The sequence below is a fragment of the Tiliqua scincoides genome, chromosome 11, assembly GCF_035046505.1.
Source record: "Tiliqua scincoides isolate rTilSci1 chromosome 11, rTilSci1.hap2, whole genome shotgun sequence".
Lineage (NCBI taxonomy): Eukaryota > Metazoa > Chordata > Lepidosauria > Squamata > Scincidae > Tiliqua > Tiliqua scincoides.
In genome coordinates, this window is record NC_089831.1 from 17,453,150 (window position 1) to 17,472,189 (window position 19,040).

The 19,040-nt window shown below is 48.0% G+C and overlaps 1 protein-coding gene across 3 annotated transcripts in view; it reads left to right on the forward strand.

The window, feature by feature from the left end:
- Nucleotides 1-19,040, forward strand: part of FLI1 (Fli-1 proto-oncogene, ETS transcription factor) — a 118,431-nt gene that overhangs the window by 9,435 nt on the left and 89,956 nt on the right. The window contains exon 1 of one of the 3 annotated variants that reach the window (XM_066639294.1): nt 17,201-17,374. The exons of the other annotated variants lie outside the window; for them this stretch is intronic. Coding sequence (XP_066495391.1) covers nt 17,357-17,374 — 18 coding nt within the window. The 5' untranslated portion in view covers nt 17,201-17,356. Of the gene's footprint in view, nt 1-17,200; nt 17,375-19,040 lie in introns of those variants that run through there. 3 annotated transcript variants of the gene reach the window in all.

Consider the following 19,040-nt stretch of genomic DNA (forward strand, 5'->3'; position numbering starts at 1 on the left):
GCTAGAGATTTGGTAGCGGTTTCAAATGTCTGGTGTGCCTGCCTTTCAATTCACAGCATTCCTACGTACCTGTTAAGGTTTTGGTATTGGTTGTTCTTTTGAGATATAAATCTGGCTAGGTTTTGTTGCTAGATTTGCCATGTCCTATGGTGCTAAAACCAAAGTGAACTGAGATAATGGCTGTGGAGTATTCAGAAGACCCTGAAGTCCTATATCAACGCCTAAGTATGATGATGTTTTAGGAGAGCCTTTGGGATTAATATGTGATTGGAACAGGCCAGCATGTTGTCATCCCCCACTTTGTAAGATAAAATATCATAACTACTCACTGGCCAGGTTCCAAGGAACTGTGTAACTACTTCTGTGTGCTCATGTGGGGAAAAGGGGTGGGTTTGTGCACCAGAAGATCCATCCACAAATGACCAAAAGCTTTAGAAAGTCTTAAAAGTAAGCTGTGAAGTGGCATGGAGATCTTCTGCACAGAGGAAAGTTAAACACCCCTCTGATTAATGGGAAGGGACATAGCTCAGTGGGAGAACACATGCCTTGTGTTGCAACAGGTCCCTGGCATCCCAAAAGAGGACAGAGAAAAGATCCCTGTTGCCAATCCACATAGACAACACTGAGCTAGATAGACCAGACTGATGACTTGACTTGGCACAAGGGCAGTATCATATGCTCACGATAAACTCTCAAGCACACACAAAGTAACCATTGTAAGAATGGTTTTATTTCTTTGCTTCTGTTCCAAACTTGTTCAGAGACTCTGATATCCCTTTGGTTCTATACTGGTCAAATTCCAGCAGGATTTGGGGATTTCAGAGCGTATTTTGCACCTGCAACTAAAGTTAGGAGGGGAAAAAAAAATGAAGAGTTATAAAAAATATAATTTTCCATATGCTACAAGCATAACCTTAAAAGAATTGCACAATTGCACGACTTAACAATTGTACAAATAACCATAAATGAAAAAAAATGTGGTGCTTTTTTGTTTTAAAGGGGAGTTCATTTTATTATTATTACTAAAAGCCACGATTTCCACAATTTTGGTCACTAGTGGTGTCACCTTCCACCCACCCCCGGGTTACACCTGGGGCTGCCTTCTTGCTAGCTACATCACTGCCTTTCTCCCTAAACCCAGGGCTGTAGAGCATCTGGTTACTGCTCCTCAGAGGCTAGGGCAATGCACTCTGTGCACGTTCAGAGGCAGTAATCTCTCCAATCCCGTTGTTGCTTCAGAGAACTGTAGTTCAGGTCATAGGCTCAGCTATGTGTCCAGTTTAGGCTCAGCAATGATCTTGGGCAGTACATGACAATGAAGTGGTGACTTTCATTTGTGAACGAGCCCTCAGCATAAATGGACTCCCTGATGAGCTTTTATAGCTACTCAAGGGCATGTTTGCCTGCCCTGAGTCAGTTGCCACTCAGATGAACTGATTATCTCCTCCTACATCATCTCCTATGGATTTTGTGTGTGCGTGTGTGCGTGTGCGTGTGTGTGTGTGTGTGTGTGTGTGTGTGTGTGTGTGTCTTTACCAAGCTTGAAAAGGGACCCACTGCCTGTCTGAATGAGATGAGAAGGAAATCATAGTTTGCTGACTAATTTCTTGCTTTTTTGGAAAGAAAAAAAAAAGATTTTCATACAGCCGCAATGTTTTGGGTTTCACACAAAGAAGTACATTCATGCAGGGTAAATAGCCGGGTTAGAGGAAAACAATATTTGACTTGTTCTTAATGTTTCCCTGGCTGGAGGACTTGGGGAGCTGAAAAGAAAATGGGAATTGTTGATCTCCAGAAACACAAGTGTTTTCACTGGCCTTAGAAATAGTTTAGCCTCCAACCACAGGGATGTCCCCAAGCACATGTATTTTCCTTCCAATTCCTTCCATGAATGATGGCTGCCACTCATTCGCCAGAGGGGTTACAGTTTCAGAATAGGACTTGTATATGCCTCCCTTGAAGGAAGGATAGGATAAAAAGGTTTTCCTGTAGAAAAGCAGTGTGGTGTAGTGGTTAGAGGTTCAAATCTCTCCTTGGCCATGAACAAGGATGGTGCCAGAGTCAACCAGTTCAGGTTGCACAGGGCCAAGTTGACCCTCAATACCAGTGACCAGTGTGGGGGATCCCTGTTAAACTGTAGCTAGAACTAGTCATGAAGTTCACTGAGCACAGGATTTCATACAAATTGGCAGTGATTGACCTCGGTTTCAGACAGATGTCTTGTCTTAGCCCTACCTGGAAATGCTACTAAAGACTGGACCTGAGCCCTTTAGCCTGCAAAACAGGTACTCTACCCACTGAGCTACAGCCCCATTCCTGCACCTTGGCAGTGGCATTCCTGAGGGGGAGGGGCAAAGCACTAAGTCTTGCATGGTGCCTCAATGTGCCCTGTAAGCTGCCCCCCCTCGCCATCAGCGCCATTCCAAGCAGCAAGAGCAATGTGGAGATGTCTTCCATGTCCCTCTTGCTACTCTGAATGACTCTGATGGAGAGAGGGAGGGGCAGCTTATAGGGTACATTGAGGCACCTTATAAAATTTAGTGCTCCCCCCCCCCCCGGAATGCCACTACACCTGGGAGAAGTCAAGCGTATTCCACCTCACAGGGTTGTTGTGTGGATAAAGAGATAACTGTCTTATGCTGCTCTGAGCTAACAGAAGTAATGAAAGTAGTAATATACTTGGGAATGCTCTCGTAGTAGGGAAAAAACCTGCCCCTCTGCCAGGCTGGACTAAACTTAGGGGACTTTATAGGGAGAGAACCCCCTCACACCCCTGCAGGTGTTCTTTCTTTTCACCACCAGCTTGTTGTAATGACCAGTAATGTTAGTTAATAACAAGCATATGGGAAGTGGAGGGGGAAAAAAGTTGACCTGAGTCATTTTTTCACATACTTACTAATGATTGATATTTGGGTCACCCACAGGGGCAGGAAGTTGGTTTTGGGGCAGAGTTTTGGCAAAGTGGCTGTTGGCTCAAAGAAGGAAAGGGCTTGTTCCGTTTGGCTCCTGATGCCAATCCCTGCCAACAGATGCCCTCTGCTGCTCTCCAGCTCTTAGCCAGCTTATTATTTTTGGTGTTGACTTGCTTCTGTGGTCTCGGTGCTGCCATTTTCAGAGACAGCGTGGAAGAGTGGTTAGGCTGCTGGGCTAGGATTGGAGGATCTTGGAAGCTAAGCAGGGTCAGGCCTGGTTAGTACTTGGATGGGAGACCACCTGGGAGTAGCGGGTGCTGTAGGCTTATACCATAGCCTTTCGAGACTGAAGGTTGCCAACCAACCAACCTTGGAGAGAGGGTGGCATATAAAAATAAATAACTTATAGCATTTATGCTGGAATAGTCGGTTGTCATACTTTCAAGAGCTAGATTCGCTCTGAATGTGGGAAGCTGCTCTCTTCTCATACAGACCTTTGGTTGATCTATCCCAGGGGAGTCAAACATAAGACCCGCAAGCTGGATGCGGCATGCAGAAGCTCTTTATCCAGCCCGGGGCTCTCCCAGCACCACCATCAGCTGCTCTCAGCTGCTGAGTTGTACTGAGTTATGCCTCACCAGAGGCATAGCTAGGGTGGAGCCTGAATGGCACCCTCCCCACCCCAGGTGCTGGGGCTTATAGTTACACCTCTGGTTGTCACTGCTGAAAGGGCAGCCTGCATGATAATTGGGCTCTCCAATATCTTGAAGACCTGATTGAGATTTGCATACTTTCCCTTCTGTCTTTTGTAGCTAATGAGTTTCTAAGTGAGAAAAAAGTGCCTCATTCCTAGTCATGACCTGCTAAACGACATCCCTTCCTGCCCCGGCAGGAAGGCATCGTGAATGCTATGTGGCCTGCAGTATGAAACTGACACCTCTGATCTGTCCTTGTGTTGTCTGATGGTTAGCTGCTCTCCACTTTCAGACAGGCATCTTTCCCCAGTCCTGGAAATACTGGAGATTGAAGTTGGGACTTCTGGGGGAAAAGCAGATTCTCTCTCTCACTGTGCATTTCTCTTGTTGTGACTGTGAAAGCCAGAAGGTGTTGGGACCCCAAATACAAGCAAAAATTGCCCTAGGCAGCATTGCAGGTTCAGTGTGAATCATAACTGGCTGTGCTTGAGGTATTGTCTAAATGCACCATTGACTGGCTGCATTTGAACCCATAGTGAGGCAGGTAGGAAAAGTTAAATCTTTGCTCACCAAAAACCTATCTGCCTCCTTGATTGACTACATTTCAACTTTGCTTTCTTGCAAGCTGGGCTGCTTGCAATCAACCATAAATATAAAACCAAACCCTGGCCAATCTGCCTATCATAAGATGTCATTAAAACCAAACCAGTAAAATTGGGATATATATGTGTGCTTTTAACAAAATAAATACAGTTACCCAGAGGTCTCCAGATCACCACCTGAATGTAAATATATTATCTTCTTTTTCTATCTGCGTGTGGGCTTTGGTGGGCCTTCTTAGGTAGGTAATAGGTGCTCTATTCCTGCATTTCCGTTTGACTCTTTGCAATCTTGAGAGGAATGAAGATGTGAGCTGGGGTGGGAGGGAGACAGGATTCTAAGTAGTGTCTATTAAGGCTTAAGCCATTTCTGCCCAACGTTGCATATATGCAACAGGGGAGCCAATGTGTACACCTGTCGGCTGGGCTGGGCTGAAATGGGTTAAGCTGGGAAATAAAGATATTGATAGAACCATCTTGTATACACTTTGTATACAATCATCTTGTACCACTTTGAAGGTAGGCAGCTACAATGTCAACTTGCTTGCCAGATCCCATTTTCAGCCCTGTGAATTTGCCAAACTATATTTCACACACAAAAGGCAAGTGACTATAGCCTGATGGCCTTTTTTTTGGAGAGGGAAACGCCATACTTGGAGGGGGGAAATGAAAGCAGAGGATCAGTCTGGGAAAGCTTCATCTTTCCCATTTGTGGCTTTCGAGCTCCCTAGTGGCTTTTCCCCTTGCAGGCTTTAAAAGTGCGTATAGGTGAGACCAAGTATCTGAAAAGCAGAGACTCGAAAAGAGTGGCTAGATTTGGAGCTGGGGGTGGAATAAGCTCACACTTTCCCCATTGCTGTTCTGTTCCCGTTCTCCCCCCCCCCCCCCACACACACACACTTTGGCTTTTCCTCTCTGAAACAGCTACCAGGCTACAATTACATCTGTTTGCACGTAACACATAATTTGACTCTGAGGTCCCTATGGGGTCTCTATGAGTGGTGGGAAAGGGTTGTGTTACTAATATTTATATATATTGCTTTTCAACAAAATGAAGTTCTCAATGCCGTTTTCACAGCACAAGAAATCAGAAGCTTGTTCCTTTTTCCAGGGGGGCTCACAGCACATATTCCATAAACAGCCACATTTTGGAGGAGAAGGCTGGAGTGAAGAGGGACACTGGCTCTCCTGCCAAATGTGGGGTGTCACTTTAAAAGGTGCCTCTTTGCCCAGGATTGCATACTCCCTCCCCACCCACCTTGTATATATCCATTCCTGACTGCTTCCTTGGGGCGATGCTTTCCTTCTTCCAAAAGGGCTGTCTGGCGACAGCTGCACATATAGTATTTATTTTTTGCATTTTTATACTTCCCTTCCAAGGGACTCAGAGTGGTGTACTTGGTTCCTTCCCTCCTCCTTTGATTCTCACAACAACCCTGTGAGGTAGGTGAGGCTGAGAGAGAGAGAGAGAGAGAGTGACTGGTCCAAGGTCACCTAGAAAGCTTCATGGCTGACTTGGGATTTGAACCTGGATCTTCTAGGTGTAAGTCCAACTCGCAAACCATTACCCCATCGTGCCTCTCAGTTTGCATGCAAGATGGACTCTTGGCCATTATGAGAAAAACATCATTGTATGAATCTACTCTCTGCTGCTTAGTTTTATTGTGTTAGCTCATTGCCTGGGCAGGGGGGAAGAAGCAAACATTCTGTGCCATTTGCCCAGCTGGTTCTTATAGTTAAATACACCTTTCTTAAGTCAAAATTATTGCTGAATACCTTACTAGCGCCCCTTTCAAACATGTGGCAGTGTCCAGTATTTCCTCTGCGATTCTCCTGCCTAACAAACTTGACCATCACCTGGTATCCTGCTTGGGTATTTTGTCCCATCAAAAATACAGTAGGTGCCTCAGATAGGCTTATTGTTTGAGGTGGTACGCCCAAGCTCCAAAACAGCCTTCCAAGGAAGGGCTACTACCTGCCTTGCACAGCTCAATTTTAAATGAGCAATAAAGTCTGTTTTATTTCACTGAACAGATGCAGATTATCATCCTTGGATAGTTTAATGCTGCTCCTCGCTTTTCAGGTGGTGATTGACTTTATTGACGAGTCTTTTATTGACGATTATAATTTTATTGAAGATTATTTTTTATGATTGTATATCGTTATTCAAGGTAGCTTGTATGTATGTTGGCAACCTTCAGTCTCGAAAGACTATGGTATCGCGCTCTGAATAGTGGTTCTGGAACAGCGTCTAGTGTGGCTGAAAAGGCCAATTCGGGAGTGACAATCCCTTCCACACTGGGAGCAAGTGCAGTCTGTCCCTGGTCTGTCTCCCTGGCTATGGACCTTCCTTCTTTGCCTCTTTGCCTCAGTCTGTTGGCCAAGTGTCTCTTCAAACTGGGAAAGGCCATGCGGCACAGCCTGCCTCCAAGCGGGCCGCTCAGAGGCCAGGGTTTCCCACTTGTTGTCCACCCCTAAGGCCTTCAGATCCCTCTTGCAGCTTATAGGTGAGAAAAAACCATTAGGTATGAAAATGTTGCAAATAAATAAATATCTACATAAATGAATTACAATTTTTTTAAAAAACCCAAAGACACTTTTTTTTTTGTCAAAATGAATCATTTTTGGAGACTTTTTTTTTTTAAGTCATAGTTTGGATCTGTCCTTCCTCCCCCCCCTCCCGCTTTCATCTTGATATAAACTTTTCCTTATTGTTGCTCTGAAGGGTTGGGGGGGGGGGTGGGAAGAGAAAAGAACTGTGATCATGCAATGAATTTTTTCTTGATCTATATTTAATGGTATTGCTTGCAGTAAAGGAAAAGAGCAATCTTATTTATCTTGGAAAATTCAACATACTGAAGCCCTTAAAAAGAAAACAGTTGGGGGGAAAAGGGGTGTGTGTGGAGTGAAGGCACAAGGGATAAACTTTTACATTGCAAGTCTCCTGCTTTTCCAGACACCCGAATCCCAAGTAACCAAATCCCCTTCAGTTAATTCACTAACTCAGCTGACCCTTCTAAAGGTTGCATTATTTGGGGGAGGGGGGAAACTTATAGAAAAATATACCTTTTAGGAAATAGGCTTCAGCCCCTATGCGATTTGTAGTCCAGTCTGATCCGTGCGGGGTGGGGGAGAGGTGGATGCTAAGGGAGGGGGGAAAGCTTTAAATCTTGCCTTCAAATCTCCAAGTATATGAAGTCTGAGGAACAAATTTAAAGCAGGCACGGACGCCTGAAGAGAAGTTACAGAGAAATATTCCGTTTCATTCAAGCGCATCCAGCGTCTAGCTGAAGTCTTGTTTAGCTAAGGTCAGGCGAGACTGGGTTCTCCAATAAAAATAAATCTCAAATTAATTATGGCCTCAAGCGAGGGGCCAGACATTTGGAGCTGGTGCAGTGCAGTCTGGTTTTTGGCCTTCAATTTTCTTTTTTTCTGTTTCTTCCCACCCACCCCTCCCCCCCTTTTAGGTTTTCAATAATTGTGGGGTGGTGGAGCAGAACAGGCAAGTGGGAATTGGCTATAGAGAGACACAGTTGTATCCAGAGAGAACTTCCTTATCCGTTTGCAAATGAAATAAAAGGATTTGTGATGGCAAAAGCCAGGCTTGGCCTTTGAACATGTGCAGAGTGCCTTTAAGAACACAAGAAGAGCCCTGCTGGATCTGGCCAGAGGCCCATCTAGTCCAGCTTTCCTGTATCTCACAGTGGCCCACTTTTTCCCCCCATATCATTGACCAGCCACTGCCAAAGTCAACATAGCTGGGAAAGGAGGCAGAAGAAATGAAGCATCTTTGGCCATGGTGACTCTTTGGATTGGGAAGAATTGGTTTGCAAGCAAATCGGCATACCTTTGTTAACTCTTACTTTTGCTAATTCGGGTAGTATGGGAGCTTGACTGTGAACCTTGTGAATAAGTTGTGATTGTCCCTTGAGACGTATGACGATACTGTGAAGAGTTAGTATCTCAGGAGTTATTGATCTGAGGAAGAAATTTAGCAAAATAAGTTGATTTCACTACAACTGTGTGTTGCAGGCATCCCCTGTTGAACTGTTGCCGATACCCTAGCTGTTAAGGGAGAGGTGTCAGAACAAAAAAACTAGACTCTCTTTTTTGTCATGCTATCAGCCATGCTGGAGTGACATCAGGATGGTTAAATCCTTGCACACAAGCTCAAAGCCAATTTATCCTTGTTTTTTATGAATGATCTTTGCTTGCTCTCTTTGGGTACCTGAGTGTGTTTTAAAAAACTGTGTAGGTTTGTGTCTCTGTGGATCATAATGGGACGCTTACCTTTGAAAAGCTCCAAGCTGTTGCTGCCCTTCTACAGACTCAAACTGACTCAAGGAACTCCCAGTCCATTCTGAGATTCACAACAGAACCCAAAGCCTGAACTCCTAAAGGCCAATTTATTTCAGTGGAATATAACTTTCACTTAATGTAAAATGTGTTTGTCCTGTTGATGGGCCATTTTACAGCTAAGAAGGAAACACCTCTGACTCACTGGATGTGCAATGCTTTGCTTTAACCCATCATCCTCATTCCCTTTGGTTGAATAGCCAAAACCTTTGCATACTTGCAGCCCAATCCTATACTTGTTGAGTGGAACTTAGTCCTGATTAAGTGTGCATAAGATTGCAGCCTTCCTCCCTATGCAACTGACAGTGCAAGCCTATGCATGTCTATTCAGAAGTAAGTTCCTGTCTTCAGTGAGGCTTACTCCCAGGTAAGGGTGTATAGGATAGCAGCCTGAACCTGAAGACTGGTTCAGTATTATCTGACACCAATTAGCAGGAGCTCTCCAGCATTGCAGATGGGATCTTTTCCCAGTCTGACCTGGAGATTGAAGCTGGGCTCTTCTGCTTGTAAAACATCTGCTCCACCATCAACCTATGGCCTCTCTGCCCTCTTCCACACTGCAGAAATGTGTACTGTATGCTGCTTGGGGCAGGGATCTTTTTCTTTGGCTTTGAAAACAATGAAGTGCCATGTAAACACATTGACATTTAATGACATTTTAATAGTACCTAAAGGGAAAATGCCCAATTTGTTTTTAATCCTGGCTAGATTAATACATCCCATCACACAAGAGGAATACCACCTAATGGAGTCTTGTTATGCTCCAAGAGAATGACCTCCAAGCAAATGTGCAGAGGATCACAGCCTCAATAAATCTCTCTTCCTGTAGCCAGTCAACCCAAGAGACTAATATATGGACCAGAGCTATAGATATGCTATATATGGAAGCCACAGTCCTATGCATATCTATTGAGAAGTAAGTCCTATTGTGTTCAATGGGGTTTACTCCCAGGAAAGTGTTTGTAGGATTGCAACCTGCATTTAAAATGTATTTCTGTAGCTCTCCCAGCAGCCTGACCTCATAAATTTCGGTCACAGAGGGTGGAGTCTGATCCTGTGCATCTTTAAATCAGCGCAGTGGGCCTTACTTCCAAGGAAGTGTGCAGTGGGTTGCACCATGTATGCAGACTTAGGCTGCAATCCTATCCACACTTACCTGGAAGTACCCCCATTGACTATAATGGGACTTACTTCTGAGTAGACATGCATAGGATTGGGCTCTTAATCACCCAGGGAGATCATAAGAGTGAAAGAAAAATACCTAGCTGATAGTTTTTATCCCCTCCTCATAATGCCATATTTCAATCATTGTGTGCCCCAAATTTCATTCGTGGAAATGACAATCTGACCCCCTTCTCACACTCCATGCTTCTTCACGCTTATGAAGAAGAGGTCTATCTGGATGAGGTTGCAAGGGCAATAGTGAGTGTATTCACACTCTGAGACTTTGCTGTAGAATTGGATCCTGGGTCCAGGGGGCTTTCTAACTTTGCCTAGGATTTAGAGCTGGGGGTTCACAAAGGATGCACAATCAGATAAGCTGATCTGCTTTAAGAGAACACCTTAGAAGTTTAGCATGGTGTAGTCCTGGTCAGGGAGTTGGACTCAGACCTGGAAGATCCAGGTTGAAAACCTCACTCAACCATGAAGTTTCCTGGGTGACCCTGGGCCACTCACTATCTCTCAGCCTGACCGACCTCCCAGGGTTGTTGTGAGGACAAATGGAGGGGAGGACCCCTGCACGGGGCTGGTAAAGACAAAAGGGGAGAAGGAAATATATAGCTGGCCCTCCCCCCCCCCAGTGATTGGTTCTCTGCAGCTCCTCCCAGAGATAATCTCCAGGGATATTTTGTTAGGATGAAAACCATCTTGAGAGCCAGGATCTGACCATCTTTCCAAATGTCCAGGGGTAACCCTAATAAATGAGGTTCATTTTAACCAGGACCAATTACATTTAAAAAAAAAATCAGATTAAAAACTGCAGAAGTTTTTTTAAGTTTGCAAGGAGGAGAGCCCAGAGTGCCCTGGTATTTGAGACACTTTCTAGAGCTGTAATAGGGGGTTCTAGTCCCAACTGCACAGAGGAATGCCTGCACAGAGGAATCTGCTCAATCCAACCATCTCATCTTCTGGCACAATTATTGCATGGGTGCCTCATTGACCATCTATTTGGTTTACTCTGCAAGTTCTAGCATACTCTGTCTATGCACCCTGGACACTTCCACTGGATGTGTGGACATCTGGAATTCAGGTCTATTTTATGACCCTTCAAATCCTGAACTAGTCTTAAACCTGTTGGTTGGGTCGTTTGGCTGCTTACCCCTGACCTGGGTGAACCAGTTAACATGGAACTTAATGGAGCTGGCTGAATGATCTTGTCTACATCCTTACACAGGGCCAAATCTCATGCAATGTTCCAGCACTGCCGTAGCCATGCCAATGGGGTGTGCGCTGCAGCCTGAGGTGGGAGAGTAGTTTATGGGGGCCTCCACAAGATAAAGCACTGCAGCTGCACCAGCGCTGAAAAACTGGATAGGATTGGGCCCTTAGGCTGCAATCCTATTCACACTTTCCTGGGAGTAAGGGTAATTTATAATAGGTCTTGTGCCTGAGTAGACATTGGGGCATTTGGTGGGCTGATGTGAGATACAGGAAGGTGGACTAGATGGGCCTATGGCCTGATCCAGTGGGGCTGTTCTTATGTTCTTATGATTAGGCTCTTAGGTGATGTACAAGCCCAATCCTGTGCCTGTCAACTCGGAACTAAGTTCCATTATAGTCAATGATCCTTACTCCCAGGAAAGTGTAGATAGGATTGCAACCTAAGACTCCTTGGACAGCAGGTTTAGGCTGCAAACCTAACCACACTTTCCTGAGAATAAGTCCCATTGAACAAAATATGACTTACTTCTGAGTAGACCTGGTTAGGATTATGCCCTTAGTTTACTATAAATGAGTCTATAGTATTGCCTAACATAATTTATTATTTTGCCTAACCCTGCATTGATTGATTGATTTTCTACTGAAGGTGTGGGCTGAGATTTTAAACTAAATCTAGAATGCAGGAAAATAATAGCAGTAATAATCGTAATAGTAGAAGTAATAGTAATAGTAGTAATAGTAGTAATAGTAATAGCAGTAATAGTAATAGTAGTAGTAATAATAGTAGTAATAGTAATAGTGTTAATAGTAATAGTAATAGTGATAACAATAATAATAATAATAATAATAATAATAGTAATAGTAATAGTAATAGTAATAGTAATAGTAATAGTAATAGTAGTAGTAGTAATAATAGTAATAGTAATGGCGATAATAGTAATAGCAGTAATAGTAATAGTTCCAGTCACGTTCGGCCAAGCGGGCCAGAGGCTTTCAAGGGACAAGAGGCTGGCTGCGGCCCAGATTGAGGCTGGCTGCGGGACGCATCTGGCCCCCAGGCCGGGATTTGGAGACCCATGCTCTAAATCAGGGGTGCCCAAACCCCAGCCCGGGGGCCACTTGTGGCCCTCAGGGGTTCCCAATTCAGCCCACAGGAAATCCCCAGTCTCCAATGAGCTTCTGGCCCTGGCCTAGTAATAGTAATAATGTATAAATGACTCTGGCGTTCTTATTGGGGCTTTGGTTCCCCTTTTCCTGATGGAGTAATGGAGATCTTAAATATATGTTTTAGTTTGGTGGAAGGTTGAAAAGACCAGGCAATCGGCAAGGGAGCTTCTGTTTTTTTTCCAGACTCCTGTTTCCTTCACATCTTCATGTCTTCTTCCACTCTGGGAGGAGGGAAGGGAGGGGGGGGAGTCTCCTTGAATCTGGCCTCCATCTCCCCTTGTCCACACCCAAGTTTTATGAGAAACTTCACAAGGAAATGGGTTGAGATGTCTTGAAGAGAATGCAGAAGAAGTCAGCAGGCAAGGCTTTGGGAGTGTGGGGGGGGGGGTCCTCCTGCAGCAAGGCTGCCTCCGCTTCCCCAAAAGGGGGTCTTCCCCCCACACCCCCCTTCCCTCCTCTAAACTATTCCAACCAAAGTTCTTCGGTTTGGTCCATTTCAGCCCTTTCCAGACCCCCCCCCCCCGCAGCGCTCCGCCCGCCTCTTGCCCTCCAGTTCTCTGCAGTCACCGTGTCAATTTCAGAAGGTGGAATTCGCTTGCGGGGTTCAGGGCAGCCCCCCGTTTCAGTCGGTGGGTCACCCAAAGTTCAAGATGGGCTTTTCGAGACCCTCCTCTCGAGCCACCCTGGGCACTTCCTGTTCCCACTGACACGGACACTGTGCCCGTTATTCCTGTTAGCCACCCATTCAATCATATAATATATAATATAATATTCGTTTTGGGTTCCTAGTCAAGATCTGCCTACCCCAATCCAGTAGCGTAGCTAGAGGGGGTGCAATTCACTTTGCAGTGGCATAGCTAGAGGGGGTGCAGAGTTTTAAGTCTTGCAGTGGCATAGCTTGAGGGGGGTGCAAGGTACTAAGTCTTGCAGTAGTGTAGCTAGAAGGGGTGCAGAGCACTAAGGCTGCAATCCTAACCACACTCTCCTGGGAGTAAGTCCCATTGAACTGAATAGGACTTACTTCTGAGGAGACCTGCATAGGACTGTGCCCTAAGTCTTGCAGTGGCGTAGCTGGAGGGGGTGCAGAGCGCTACGCCCTGTTGTGGCGTAGCTAGAAGGGGTGCAAAGCCCTGAGTCTTGCAGGGAGCCTCATCGCAGCGTGCAAGGGCCCCTTCTCTTTCCCCTTCGAAGCCATTCGGGGGGGGGGGGTAAAAAGGAGGTGTAGGCTCCGAAGAGGAGGGGGAGGGGCCCCTTGCACGCTGCGGTGTGACTCCCTCCAAGACTTAGTGCTTTGCACCCTCTCTGGTTACACTACTGCCCCGATCTCGTTTAGTTGAGAGCTGCGGTCCTACGCACACCTTTCTTAGGTGTGTCCCCCCCCCCCGCAGTCCGCGTTACTTCGGAGTAAACAGACACAGGAAATGCTTGCAAAAGTCTGAGCAGTTGGGGTTGGCAAGAACGACGTTCTCTGTTTTTTTTTTTTTTCTGGGTCAGAGAGAGAGAGAGAGAGAGAGATCTGGAGAAGGAGGAGGCAAGCAAAGGGTTAACTCCCACTCCCCTTTCTTTTAATTGGATGCCAACGCCAGTGGCCCCAGGCAGAGGGGGACCTGACCCCACTAGCGATATCCAGATGTGAAGATCTCCGGGGACACTGCTGCAGGCCCAGGATTGTAAAGTAGACAAGACTTGCTGGAGGAGGAGGAGGAGGAGGAGGGGGGGGGCGGTCATTCTGTCCCAATCCCTTGCCCCCCCCCCCAATCCACCTCCCCCCATCTCCTGGCTGGAGACAGCCTCAATGGCTGGCAAGCAGCGAGCCTCCGACTCCAGGTCTGGTCACGTTCTTTACAGTGTCTGCTACCTCTGATGGGGGGGGGGGGGCAGCTGTAGCTGAATGGATGAGGGTTAATTTTGGAGAGGCGAGTGGGGGGGGTGAGGGGGCTAAGCAGGTTTCTCTGCTCTGAATGAAACCCACCTTCAGACGGCACCCCTCGCCTGCAGCTGCAGACTTCTCATACTGCTTGGGGTGGGGGGAGGTGCGAGGGAGCCTGGCTATTCCTTTAGGTCCTCCACCGTCATCTCACAAACCCCCCCCCCCCCCCAAATGGACTAAAAATCCCGAGGAGAAAAAAGGAGGGGGAGAAAAGGCTGGACGTTGGATAAGGTAATAAATGTAGGGGGGAAGAGGGGGGGGAAGGGATGTACTGCCAAAAAGCGTTGAAAACATTTCTCTTCCCCCCCCCCCCAGTTTCTTTCCTTCCTATTTCCTTGGAGGAATATTTGTTTGTTCCTTCTTCCCCCCCCCCCCATCCATTTTCGTCTTTGCACAAGAGTTATTGGATGTTAGCGTGCTTTTGGGGGGGGGGGAGTTGTTTGAGCTCCCTGGAAAGTTTAGTGCTTTTAGAGGGAATATTTAAGCAAAAAGAAGATCATAAAAATAAGATTTGTTGTCTTGGGGGGTGGGGGGGGGGGTTCGTTGTCCCCTGGCTGAGACACGCTTTTCCGAGGACTTGGAAAACCAGGCTGCGTTCACACGTGATCCGAAATAAACTTCTTCAATCGTCTTTGCAACTTCTGGGTTTTCTTTCTGAAACCTGGGAGAGCCAGGTCTTGCTGGCAGGACCTCAGATCCCCTGCACGTTTACTTGGAACTAGCCCCCCCCCGTCAAAACACAAATTGGGGGGATTTAAAGGAATCAGCCCCCCCATTTCCACGCAGTGACACTGACTTCAGAGTCAACAGGACCAGGCTCGGGTTGCCAGTCCCATTGGGTGGCCGGCCAGCATCCCTGCTGCCCGCACAAGGTTCCCCTGGAAGGCTTGCAGCCCGATCCTCGGCGTGCCTACTCGGAAGTAAGTCCCACTGAGTTCAGCGGGGCGGACTCCGAGGAAAAGTGTGGGAGTAGGACTGTAGCCCGAGTGGCAGGTTCGCTTGCACGGGATGGGGCTGAGACGGTGTAGGGTGGCAGCCCGGGTGTAGGGTGGCAGCCCGGGTCTTGTGGCACTGGAGGGACCCAGGCTTGCTGGCAGGAGGGGGGCAGCTTGTACACCTTTTAAACCTGTCCCCTTCTTAGCATTAAACTAGCCCCTCCCCCGTACATATAGTCTTTTAAGACTTATAGGGCACAAGCCTAACCAGGTCTACTCAGAAGTAAGTCCTATTTTGTTCAGTGGGGCTTACTCTCAGGAAAGTGTGGTTAGGATTGCAGCCATAGATTTAAAATGTTAACTTAAAACAATGCTTTTCTCTCCCCCAAGAATGACTTTCAACGAGAATGTGTTCTAAAGCCATCATATCACGTCCACAGCTTGAAGGGGGAACTGGACAGAGCCCCTCTCACCTGAAGGGTGCAACCCTGGGGAGGGGGGGTTACGACCCCCAGAAGAACTTCTTTCTGAGTAGACAGGTTGAGGATCCTGCTTCATCCAGAAGTGTCAAGGATGCCACTTCTAGAGCCTCTAGAGAATCTCGGTCTAGAATCGAGACCCTTTCCAATCGCTGGATGAAACTGACCTGCCCGTAGACGAAGTTCTGGAAATGTGGTCTGCTTTGGAATCGAGATCTGTTTCAAAATAGGTCGCTGTGGCTGCAGTTGTGTACACACTTCCATGGGAGCCAGTTTCATTCCCAAGTAGACCCCCTTAAAGACACTGATGCCCACATCCAGCGCTTCTTAGTGCAAATGATGTGATTTGGAGTTGGGGTGGGGGGTTAAGGCGGACCACTACTCACAAGTCAGGTGCTTGAAAAGCCATAAAACTGGAGTTGATAAAACCCTTCAAAACAAATGGCAAAGGAGTCATGGCAATCGTTTATTGCCATGTCCAGGCAAGTAAGCTTCCCAAAGCACTTCACACGCAAGGCTATACACGTGTGTAGAGTTGCGAGGCCCTTACCTGAGCTTCTCCTTGTCTGGTGGCAACCAGTGGAAAGTCTTGAAATGTCAAATTTAGGAAAGGGGGAAAAAAATGGGAGGGGGGAGGTTTCCCAAACCCTCTAAGAAAAGGAGGGCTAGGCTGCAATACTTTCCTGGGAGTAAACCCCATTGAACATAGTGGAACTTACTTCTGAGTAGACATGATAGGCTTGCGCTGTAAGTGATTTTGCCATCTACCTAGAAGGCAATATGTGTATATTTCACTTTATTCACATATGGAAAGCTGAGCTGACTTAAAAAAAAAAAAAAAATTCCTCTGGCTCTCCATAATTTTTGACTATGCCTGGAAAAAAGCCTTCAGATTTTTTCAGGGGGAAAAAAAAAAAAACAAAAACCCGAAAATGAGAATTGTAGGGAGAGTAAAGCAAATATGTTTAGTCATGTGTGCTGTTCAGAGGTTGTAGATCGTGAAGATCGTTCCCCCCCCCCCCAAGAAACATACTTGCGGACAGTGGCGTAGCTAAGGGGGGGGTCCAGTGGTGGCGATTGCACCGGGCAGCAAACTTTAGGGGGGACGACAAGCTGATCTTGACACTAGTGGCCAAACTTGTGAAAACCTTGGTGAGTACGAATACTAGCATCACTGGAGAGGTAATTTAATTTTGAATGCTATGAAATCACTCGCACGAGAATATCCCTGCTCTATCCAAAGTTATGGCCAATTAACTAGAAAAAAAAATGTTAAATTATTCACTTAATTAAGTTTGATTTTGTCATGGAGGGGGAGAGGGCTACAAAATCTGCTTTGACCCCCCCCCCCGGGTGGCACTTAGCTATGCCACTGACCACAGGATGCGCTGGGGGAGCCAAGAAAGTCTGAGATCTGGGGGGGACGGGACAGATCCACTGTTGGGATCTAACCTCCCAACCGATCCTTGGGCTGATGTTGGAGCCACCAAGAGGATCTCCACTCTCCACCAACTCCCCCGCCCCCCCCCATTGTTCTCCTGTGCCTTATCTCAGGCGAGCAAGTATCCTGTGTGTTTCCAATGAGTAGGAATATATGTGCAGGATCCTATTTTCTTGGGGGGGGGGGGGGACGGGAGGGGGGCAGGCAGCGAGCTTCCTCCTCAAGTGACTTCACTTCCCAAAATTAGCAGGGAAAAAAAAGTTTCATCCGGTGGAACTGTCTGCCTTTCGCTTTGCTCCGAGGAGGACCCGAAGTCAGGCAGGCAGAGCCGGTAGGGGGGGCGCAGCGGAGGCACCGGAGCAGGGACAGAGCCTGGGCTGTGGAGGGGGGGCTCCATCGGTGGTCGTTCAACCGGGTCAATGTGTGGATTAGTGGGACGGTCGCTGGGGACTCCTTCTCAATGGACGGGACGATTAAGGTAAGCGGGAGCCACGCGTGGGAGCTGGGGGGGGATCGGGGCTGTTGGAAGCCGGGGCTCTCAGAGGGGCGACGCGCGGTCTTCCCTGCTGCCTTTCACCCCCGCAAATCCGTCCGCCCCCTCCTGCAAACAGTGCTGGGGCAGAGCGCAACCTCCCCCCCCCCCCAGCTACTCGCCCGGGGGAGCTGGATCCAGGGAGTAGTACCTCTCTGGGACGGGGGCAGCGCTGCCTCGCTTCAACCCCCTCCCCACGTTGGCTTTCTCTTCCCCCCCCCACCCCCGAGGGGGTGGGACAGGGCGACAGGACACCCCTGGGGAGCTCTGGCCAGGGCAGAAGGGACTGCCCAGGGACACGAGGGGGGGCGGCTCGGGGAGGAGACCGTCGATCTGCCCCGTTTGCGGGGCGTTGGGGGGCTGAATCGGAAGCCACGCCAGCTGGATGCTGGAGACTTGGGGATGGAGGCGCAGCTGGGGCGCCCAGGACGGGGCTGGGAAATGGGGGGGGGGGAGAGAGAGAGAGAACAGCAGGCCACGATTTCCTGCTTCGAGGCGCTCAGCTAGAAATACAAATCGTTCCACTTGGTAGAGAGTTTTTCGTTAACTTTATTGTGGAGTTTCGGGGATCGGGACCCCTTCTTGAGGCCTAAGTCGAGGTGCAGGTCCGGTGACTCTCATTCTCAGCTGCAGGTGGGAGAAGAAACCCCCAAAGCTCACCCCCCCCCCCCATCGCGTGTCATACTTTATTGTGGGGTTTCGGGGAATCAGGACCCTTTTGGTGGGGGGCTAAGTCAAGGTGCAGATTCGGTGACTCTCATCCTCAGCTGCAGGTGGGAGAAGAAACCCCCAACGCTCCCTCTGCAAATCCTCTCTCTCACTCTCTCATCGCGTGTCACCGGTGCTCCCCGTTCACACGTTCTGCTCATCAGCACCGCCGTCTGGTGATGATGAGAACCTGTCAGTGATGGAGATGGCAGGGCGCAAGGTGGCTTCTGGGCAAAAGGCGCGCAGACCAAATGCAACCCGTGCCAACACCCCCCCCCCCAGCTTTTTCTTTGGGGGGGGGGAGTGTACAGACGCGTGCTTGTGGTGGCGTTGGCCAGCACTCAGAGGAGCGAGGGCCATTTCTCAGTGTAGAGGCAGACACGTGCTGCTGAATCTGGACCAAAAGAGAAAGTGTTGCAAGGCTCACCCCCACCCACTTCTTCAGTGCAATGCTCTCCTCTTCCTCCTCCTCCTTCTCTTCTTCTTCTTCTTCTTCTTCTTCTCTTTGCAAAGAGGCGTCGATCCGAATTGGGAGGTTCTTGTGTTGCTTTTCCCTACCGTTGTGGAGATGAAATTGACCAGAGATGAAATTGACCAGACTTGACCAGGCAGGCTGGAAACACTCACTGGGTGTGTTGGGCTTGGGAGGGTTTCGAAGCTGAGGAAAGACAGAAACTTTATTGCATGGGGGGGGGGCGAGCCAGTAGCTTCCCTTCTCCTCCCCCCCCCCAAACTGCAATTGATCTGTGCGTGATCTAAGCTTCAGACGCTGGGAGGGGAGTGAGGACAAGGACCCAGATCTGTGCCAGATTTCACTTCGTTAGCAACAAGTGCAACGTCGTTCCACCCTGCGGAGGGAGGGGAGGCACTGGGTGTGCAACGCTGTGATGACCTGGCAGCAACG